Source organism: Nerophis ophidion, linkage group LG03 (assembly GCF_033978795.1).
Source record: "Nerophis ophidion isolate RoL-2023_Sa linkage group LG03, RoL_Noph_v1.0, whole genome shotgun sequence".
NCBI lineage: Eukaryota > Metazoa > Chordata > Actinopteri > Syngnathiformes > Syngnathidae > Nerophis > Nerophis ophidion.
Window position 1 is genome coordinate 18,299,664 of NC_084613.1, and position 9,698 is coordinate 18,309,361.

The 9,698-nt window shown below is 39.7% G+C and overlaps 1 protein-coding gene across 1 annotated transcript; it reads right to left on the reverse strand.

The window, feature by feature from the left end:
- Positions 1 to 547: 547 nt before the first annotated feature.
- psma1 (proteasome 20S subunit alpha 1) lies at positions 548 to 9,208 on the reverse strand. The gene is made up of 10 exons (XM_061894479.1): positions 9,107 to 9,208; positions 4,082 to 4,126; positions 3,894 to 3,995; positions 3,712 to 3,815; positions 3,536 to 3,624; positions 1,405 to 1,475; positions 1,202 to 1,331; positions 1,044 to 1,123; positions 857 to 961; positions 548 to 781 (listed from the first exon to the last, which is right to left on the reverse strand). Exons 1-10 carry the CDS (start codon positions 9,107 to 9,109, stop codon positions 716 to 718), a joined length of 795 nt encoding a protein of 264 aa, XP_061750463.1. The 5' UTR covers positions 9,110 to 9,208; the 3' UTR covers positions 548 to 715.
- Positions 9,209 to 9,698: the final 490 nt, after the last annotated feature.

A 9,698-nucleotide genomic window follows, 5' to 3' on the forward strand; every position in this document is an offset into this window, starting at 1 on the left:
TTTGGTGGTTTGACTTCTGTTATGGCAAATCATTGTTACACCGCTAGTGGCGACAGTACAGAATATGCTGCTGTCTCCAAAACCAACATATATCCAGGTCAAATAGCAACTATTGTAAACCCGCACTGACATCCCAATCAATGTTCCCTCTAAGGTACGCGCCTGTGCAATTGCACACTGCTCATGCGTCCTCTGCGCGCGGCAAATCTAGGCCGCGCACAAAATACAATAAAAAGATAAGCGCATAACAGTGTGCACGTCTGCCGTCGCTCACATGTGCGCTACTGAATGCACAATGAGTTTTGGAGTTTGGTCACACATATGAAAAATTGGAGGGAAAATTGATCCCAATTAACTTCTTACAAAATTTCATACAAGATTAAAAGTAATGATGTTGCCTTCAGAAGCTGAAAATGTTGACGCACAAGAATGATTTGAACAGATTTGTTTCGTAACTTCTGGTAAGTTCTTCCTGGCGTTTGATAACGTCTAATAAAAGACATACCTGGACTCCACGTGCAGTCCTCATTGACGTTTCACAGCCAAATCATTGAAAAAAAGGGAGTTTATTCTGAAGGGTTGGACATGTGAGCCATACAAAAGCAAAGATCGCACTAGCAGAATGTTTTCATCAGGCGGCACCTCACGAACATTGGTCGTCAGAAACAGGAAGTGCGTCAGCGTTTGGCTTGAGGCTGAAGAGTGGTGGCCCACTTCAGTGCTCCATGGGCTCGTCGGGGGCGCCAACTGCAGGGGCGTCGTCGTCGGCGGGTGGGGCCATCTGACACAAAAGGCTTGGTTAGTACACAGCAATTCAACTTTTCTTTTCGTGCAGGACAATTTGGATAATATTCACCCTCCTCTGCGGCCTCTCCTCCAGACCCTCCAGGAAGGGGGCCACGTCGTCGTCGTCGTAGATGGTGAACTCCATGTCCTTACCCACAATGCCGATGGAAACGTTCTACAACACCAATGAGAGTCAACAGGTCAATTTAAACGCAGCCGCCCGCGAGCACATCACGCCCACTCGTGCTGGTCGGTACCTTGGTGGTGAGGTCCTGCTCCGAGGGCAGGGTCTCCCGGAGTGCTCTGAGGCCGTGCTGGACCAGCTCGTTCAGATTACCTGACCGGCAAAGAGACGTCGTTACTCACCAGGTTAACGCAAACAACTAAATAAGTCAGAAGACCGGGTGGCGCTCACAGTCCTGGAACTTGTCCATGCATCTCTCCAGGTACGTGCGAGCAGACTGCGAGCGAGCACCGATGGACATGGCTTTACAGTCAAAGTAGTTGGCAGACGGGCAGGTCTGGAAGATGTGAGGACCCATGTCCTGAGACAACAGGAAGACGCTCGGTCACCAAAGGCTGATGGGCTTTTAAACAATCTACTGAAGAAGAGCTTACGTCATAACCGGCGATGAGGAGTCCAACACCGTAGGGCCTCCTTCCATACCTCTGTGTTGGGATTTGGGTTTCTGACAGTCGGTCAAGGATGAACGCCAATGTTGTTTTGTAAAAGGCAGCCATTTAGCCTACAAACTAAGTGCAATTGCTCTACCCGTCAAAATGTTCTAAGCTACCTCTTTATGACACTTACAATCATGGAAACTAGCCATTTAACTATAAATCCAACTTTTTAGTACAGAACGTCAGAAAAGACAAGTCGTCATTTTATATGGAAAAAAAAAAATCGTAATTTTAGTAGGAAATATTGAATTTACAAGAACAATATTTTCCCAAATATAGGGCGCATCGGTATATAAGTCCCACCCACAAAAATGTACAAGGTAAAAAAATATTTTCCATATATAAGCCACACTTATATATACGTTGTGAAATAAGTTATTTACACAGAAAGATTGTCTAACTGATTATTCACATACCATAACTGATCAAACAAAACAAATGTCATCGTCTTGGACCCACTAGCTGCGGAAGCTAGCTCTCCAATCAGCCAAACGGACTGAATATCTCCACGGTGACGTTTTGGTGAATTTACAGAGGAATTTGTGAAAATAAAACAATGCCATTGTAAATTACTAATCCTAACACACAGACTCGTAAATGTGTTAGTGTATTAGCTCATGCTAACGACGCTAGCTTGACTACATTAGGATAGCATATACAAATTACGCATTAAAACATTCCCACTGACATCACACATGGGACGGTTTAGTAAGTAGGAATTGTTTTAGTTATATTATAACACTTACAAACGTTGCTTGGAGCAATAAATGAAGAACGCTACGGAATGGCGCTTCTACTTCTGGTTGAAAGCTTTAGCCAATGGAACACTGCAACACCTGCAGTGAATGAACTCGTCCAAAAGAGGGCGCCACAGTACAAACAATAAAACACTGTTTCAGTGTCTTTGCTTGTTTGTTAGTTTTTTAAACTATTTGCATTATGGCTGTCAGCAAAAGAAAATGTATAAAGTATCCAAACCGTTTCATAAGCCACAAGATTTAAAGCGTAGGAAAAAAGTAGCGGCTTAAAAGCCAGAGTTTTTGGGATATAAAAATATTTAAGTTCAAACAAAGCAACAACTTTTTAAATTTAGGAATAAATGTAACAAAATATTTTGATAAATACATCTACAGATAACATCTTAAGATATTAACATTTGATGATGTGGGTTTATTGTTGTGAGTGTAGGGCTGGGCGGTAAAACGATATCAAAATACATCACGAAAAATTACGATATCAATAAAAAAAATGCCTTTGATATAAAGTTAGATTTATTTTCTCTTCTTTGTCGGAAGAAAGCGTAAGTTACGAAGCAAAGTTGGTTGCATTAACAATGTCGTTTCATGAAGAGTACTTTTGCTTTTTTGTGTTCAAAATACATTTGTAAAAATGTAATCAAATTAGTTAAGTTGAGCTGAAAGTTAAAACTTTACGAGTTAAAAAAATAGAAAATGGATGGATGGATTTCCACACGAAAAAGTAAAACTAAATGAGAAAATAACGCAATTTTTAGAGAAAAAAGGCTGGTATATTAGGTAAACAATATTGGAATTTCACTAAAAAAGATTGTAGTTTTGACAAGACAAAAGCCATAACATGAGAATAAATTCAGAAAATGAGAATTGTTTCAACATTTTATGAGAATATATATATTTTTTTACAAGAATTCAGTCGATATATTACGAGTAGACGGAGAGTACTTTTTGTTTGTTGTGTTTGAAATAAATTTGTAAAAATTAGGTTAAGTTAAGCAAGTAAATAAGTTAAGCTGAAAGTTACAACTTTATGAGTTATAAATAGACACAAAATAGTTGTAGTGGTAGAAGATGAAAATGGTAATTTTGTATAATTAAGTTTAGGGCTGGGCAGTATACTGGCATTACAATAATACCGATATATTTGAGAAAGATATAAGGGAATAAAGGGTAGAAAATGGATGGATGGATATATATTTGAGATAATACTGCTATGGGCCTTTTTTACGGCCGACCCTTTCACCCTCCCGCCCCCACCAGTAAAGTAGCGCACATTTGGAGCATTGTGTGTGTTTTTTGCCTTGTGAGGATACTGCTGCCGACGAGATGGACGAGTCGTGACGCGGGTAGGGGACGGTCGAAGACGAACCTGGAGTCCAAACACTCCTGACGCATGAAGTTGCTGTGGGAGAACGGCTTATTGAGTCTTTGTGTGATCCTTCAAACGCACAGATGTGGGGGATTAAAGAAGCAGACCGATGTGACCCACCATAACAGCCTGGCGTCTGCGGTCAGTCCCGCGATGGAGATGCCGATGTGGTTGTCAACATGGAGGATCTTCTTCTGGTGAGCAGCGAGCTCTGACTGAGCTCTCTGCAAACAGACCATCATGTGATCTGGGCGGTCCACTTTTAAAATCAACAACATGAGTGTAAGAGAAGATATTCTTACCTTTAGTGCAACGAGGACCGCTTGCGTTTTGGATTTAAGTCCAACGGTGGCAGAGCCTTGTTTCACAGCCTCCATGGCGTACTCTATTTGATGAATACGACCCTGAATGCCAACAAGGAATCATTATACCCATAATTTTCTCTTTGACACCACTGAAATCAACATTGCAGACAGAAATAGAAATGTACCTGTGGGCTCCATACGGTCACATCGTTGTCATACTGATTGCGAAACTGCAGGTAGAAAACAAAAAGCATTGAACCACACTTGGACCGATAGATTTTTGGATTTAAACTACAACGACACTTACATAGTTGTCTTGCATCATCATCATCCTCAATTCTAACACACTGTTGCTCACAGAAACGACGCCCGGCGGTTCTAGAACGAGGGCTCGAGTTCCAACGTGACTAAATAATTGATAATATTGTTCTGGAGTAACACTAGTGCACAACAAACATGCATCCATGTTATTTATAGCTCAAACTTCTATCTAAAAGGGAAACTGCACTTTTAAAAAAATGTTTCGCCTATCATTCACAATTCCTAAACAAGACAAGAGCACACATTTTTCTTTAAAAAAAAAGGAAAAAAAAGCAATCCAAGTCATAAATTACGGCAAGTAAAAGGTGGCTAACAATGCAGCTAATTGCGTACACTATTTCGCTCATAAAGCACTGTAAATAAAATAGCGCCAACAATACTCGATTTACATGTCATGACCTAAACATTAACCAAGTATGAGCGATATTTTTATTATAATCGCTAATGCAGACGCTTTAAACACAGACCGCTAACTAGCTTATGCTGCTATATTGACACACTGAGCAGGTAAGCTGCTGCATCACCTCTGAGTAGGTAAAAGTTATATTTAGGTTATAAAAATGCCTCTAACCTGGATAGTAGAAGGATGTGGACATAAACCAAGAAGTTGGTCAACTTTGACATCCAACTTAGACCCAGAGATGACGAGAAAGAGATGTAAAAAAAAAACGCTTCTTTGCGGCCACCTTTTTTTTAACCCTTTGTGAGGATTATGATTAATTCTTAAACGGTAAAATACAAAACATCCCATCAGTCTGTATCCCAGTGAGAGCAGACATTGAACAGTAGGTGAGTATCGTATTACAGGGATGTGAGCACACTTTGAGAAAAAAAGTTGAACATTTGTATTAGCACGAAGTGCTGCCATGCAAACCCCGTAAAAAATTCTGAAAATCAAGACTACGTTTCCTGCAATTGCATGCATTATCTACCAACCTCTTTTGGCTGTCTTTTTGACACATAGGTACATATGGAAATTATTTGTGTCTTTATTATGACTTTTTTTTTATTTGTGTAACTGAAATTTTTACATTTGAAAATTGTGAACTGAATTATTTAACACTACATTGTAAAACTCTGAACTTCAAAACAGTTAATTTTTAAACACACCCATTTTTTCTCCCAAAATTGTTTTCACTGAAATTGTCAGCATAAACTGATGTAAAAAAAATTCCGTTCACAAAATTCAAACACAAAAAATTCAGTCACATAAAAAGATTTACCATGTAATGACCACAGATTTTTTTTTTTGTGGATAGTTTGCCATCATTATTATCAATAAAATGTCATGTAAAATTCTATAACATGCATGCAAAAAAAACTCAGAAAACCTTTCCCATCTATCGCATCTATCCTGTAGCCACGCCCCTACTGGTAATATACTTCCCGTGTTGTGACCTCTTTTTACATCCGTCACGTCAATAATCTACCTTTTCGCTGACTACTAACACTAACTAGAAATGGCTCGGACCTAATAGTGTCCGGCTTGTAATCATCCAAATACTTCCGCCCTATTGCAGCTGATATAGGCTCCAGCACCCCCCATGACCCCGAACGGGACAAGCGATAGAAAATGGATGGATGGATGATTAGCTGCAAGGTAGACAGCCGCCAACCTTGTGGCTCAAAGAGCTAAGTGAGGCGAAAATAAGTAAGCCCGCCCGATGGTTAGCTAACTAGCGAGCTTGATTTGGTGCTCTTGGCAAAAGGAATAGTGGGTACCTGCGGCTGAGGCGAACGTTCAACAAATTTTGAGCATTTCTTATATAGCACTTAGCAATATTGCTACTTCTGCATATGCTTACCACTCAGCTTCTAAAACTTGTAGCTCATCCTCCTTGTATTCAGGCTCAAAAATATCCAAATTCTGGATCATCGTTTGTACTAAAGTGGTCATTGTTGAAGGAAATAGCGATCGTTGTGCCGCTTGTGAAATTAATACACCACCTTATGCTTAAAATGAGCAAAATATGTAAATATTATATGTAATCATTAATGTGCGTGGTCCTACATTACATATATAATTAAGAACATGGATATAAAATGTTGGAGGTTTTATAGGCTGAATAGAGGGCTCGCCGATATATCGTGGGTTTTTCTCTGTGCGATATACAAAATGACTATTGTAATATTCAAGTATATTTTCTTACGCAGTTGTTTTTAGCTGCGGGCATTACACTACAGGCTATTCCCACTCCTTATTTTGTCTCCTTCTCACAGAGTGTAAGCGCAGGTTCTTACACACGTCACATACTGTCACGTCATACGTCACATACGTATACGCCCTCGTCCAGCAGAGAAGTAGCAGCGTGGCTAAGGTTAGCCGTGATGCTAGCGTAGTGTTGCGAAGGTGCAAAAGAAGATGCGAACCAGGTAACAAATGAAGGAAGAATTAATTCCCAAGAAAAACAGCACGGGGTCCATCGTCTGGCGGTGGTTCGGCTTCAAGTGGGAATATGTCGAATAGACAACTTTAATTTGTCAAGTGTGGGGCACAAGCGTTGCCACCAAAAGTAGCATTACTGCTAATTTGTAGCATCATTTGAAAAGTCACTCACTAGAGAATGAAGAGAATTTCATAACGTACATCGTAACCTACCACATAGTGAAGGACGAATACTATTTGATTTCCTATTATGCAGCTCATTTTTATTTGACACTTAAAATGTCTCTGACAATCTTGCACTTTATGTTTTGGAAATGACTTCAACGTTTGTGCCATTACTTAGTAACTTTAATAAATACACTTTTGGTCAATTGACTTAGTTGTGATTTCCCTGTCTGTATTAAAGTTTAAAAGTAGCATATATGAATGCAGTATGAAAAAGAATGTTGTGATTATATGCATCAAGTGTTCATTCAAGGCCAAGGCAAAATATCGTAATATATATTGTATATCGCGATCTGGCCTAAAAATATCGCAATATTAAAAAAAGGCCATATCGCCCAGCCCTACACAACCCTATGCTTAAAATGAGCAAAATATGTAAATATATGTAATCATGAATGTGCGTGGTCTTACATTACATATATAATTAAAGGCCTACTGAAATGAGATTTTTTTTATTTCAAACGGGGATAGCAGGTCCATTCTATGTGTCATACCTGATAATTTCTGAAAACTACTGCCTACTGAAACCCACTACTACCAACCACGCAGTCTGATAGTTTATATATCAATAATGAAATATTAACATTGCAACACATGCCAATACGGCCTTTTTAGTTTACTAAATTGTAATTTTAAATTTCCCGGGAGTTTCTTCTTGAAAACGTCTTGTAAAGATGACGTGTACGCGTGGTGTCACGGACTGTTAGGAAATATGAGCGCTGCGCACACAGAGCTAAAAGTCGTCTGCTTTAACGGCATAATTACACAGTATTTTGGAGAACTGTGTTGCTGAATCTTTTGCAATCTGTTCAATTAATATTGGAGAAGTCAAAGTAGCAAGATGGAGTTGGGAAGCTTTAGCCTTCAGCCACACAAACACACGGTGATTCCTTGTTTAAATTTCACGGAGTTGAAACTTTCCTATGGATCACAGCGGACGTGGATCCCGACCACTTGTCAACCAGCAGGTTTCGGTAAGAAAATTGTGGTTAAAAAGTCGCCACATACAGGATATCAGCTGAGCTTGTGCCTCCCGTACAGCTGCCGTCGACTTCCCCGAGACACTGCGCGTCAACACCCGGCCGTGGACGTACACTTCCGACTATCAGGTACTGCAACACTAGCAACACAATAGAAAAAATAGGGATTTCCCAGAATTATCCTAGTAAATGTCTCTAAAAACATATGAATCCGTCTCAATGCAACGCGATTGCAATCACGTTTTTTTTAACCTGTTTTTTTTTAAATCCTAGGTCGTCGCTATCAATATCTTCAAACACGAATCTTTCATCCTCGCTCAAATTAATGGGGAAATTGTCGTTTACTCGGTCCGAATAGCACTTTTTGTTGGAGGCTCCCATTAAAAACAATGTTAATATGTGAGTAGCCCACACACGTGTGACGTCATTGTCTGCGACTTCCGGTAGAGGCATGGCTTTTCTCCAGTTGCGAACTTTATCGTGGATGCTCTCTACTAAATCCTTTCAGCAAAAATATGGCGATATCGGGAAATGATCAAATATGACACATAGAATGGACCTGCTATCCCCGTTTAAATAAGAACATCACATTTCAGTAGGCCTTTAAGAGCATGTATACAAAACGTTGGAGGTTTCACAGGGTGAATAGATGAGATTCCTCTTAGATGACTTTTCCTAGCATTTATTTCTGATTTAGAATGCATTAAAAAACATATGGGATTGTCTTATATAAGGATAGTGAGTGATCGTCCTTCAAAAACAGTGCAGTTCCCCTTTAGAAGTCAAAATAACTACAGTTACGTTGACGTTACATAAGCTTAGCTTAATTTTATTAGATTTGCTACTAAATCTAAATATGATAATAAATAACTAAGTTGTAGGAAATACATTTTAAACTTAAGTAAAAACGAAAGCAAAATGAGCCACCATGACTTGTTAGCTTCTGCTAATTATTCAGCTATTACTTGAAATGATGACGCACACCTATGCTGGGTCGCTGCACGTATGGATTTTCTTCGAAGGGTAGACTAATGGAGTATTTTACAAACACACAACAGATGAATTCCCATATATTAATCCGCGCGGTTGCGAACTGACTTAAGCTTCCAGTCAGGCTGTTTTGCTTACTCACAGTGGAGCTAGCTTGCTAACTAGCCTTAGCCGCAAATGACTAAGCTATCCACTCGATTATTTCGGGTTGACCTTCAAATAGTGAGCACCAGGTGCTTATTGGGGCTATTAAATACTTCACACAATGTTTAAGAGAAATACCATAACGACATTTCATTCATACTGACCATGTTTACTCCCTGCTAGCGTCGCCCGCCTCTGTCTTCACCGGCCTCTTCACTCGATTACTTTACCCTGGCTGTGACGTCACAGGAAAAGAAAGTCGATCTCTGAGTTGAAATTAGTGATCGATGAAGCGGTCAGCTTGTTGACAATTACATTTAGTTTTTTGCTTTTTAAGTGGAACGTTGTATATTTTATATAACAGTATAGCGATAATAATAGTGAAGGGACGCAATTACAATTATTGTTTTGTTTCCTCAAATGAACACCAGGCGGCAGCACTTGATCGTGAGAAGATGCTATGGTTGAGCACAAGTACAAGTGTCCAAACACAGAGGCTATTTCATCCCTACAAGTCTGGTTCGTAGGCTTCCCTGCTCTTCAGTGGGTAAATTAGTAAAAATTAGGTTAAGTTAAATAAATAAGTTGAGCTGAAAGTTACAACTTTAAGAGTTGGAAATAAGCACAAGTAATGGTAGAAGACGAAATCCCCTGAAGGGCAGGGAAACCTGTAAAACAGACTTGCCGGGATGAAATGGCCGCTGTGGTTTTTCTTGACCAAACACACACACACACACACACGCACGCACACGCATA

Coding starts and splice junctions, on each gene's coding strand:
- psma1 (XM_061894479.1), bottom strand. Junction 3,996..4,081: donor TGACCGTATGGAGCCCACAG/GTACATTTCTAT, acceptor GTTGGCATTCAG/GGTCGTATTCATCAAATAGA. Junction 3,816..3,893: donor CGGTCCTCGTTGCACTAAAG/GTAAGAATATCT, acceptor GTCTGTTTGCAG/AGAGCTCAGTCAGAGCTCGC.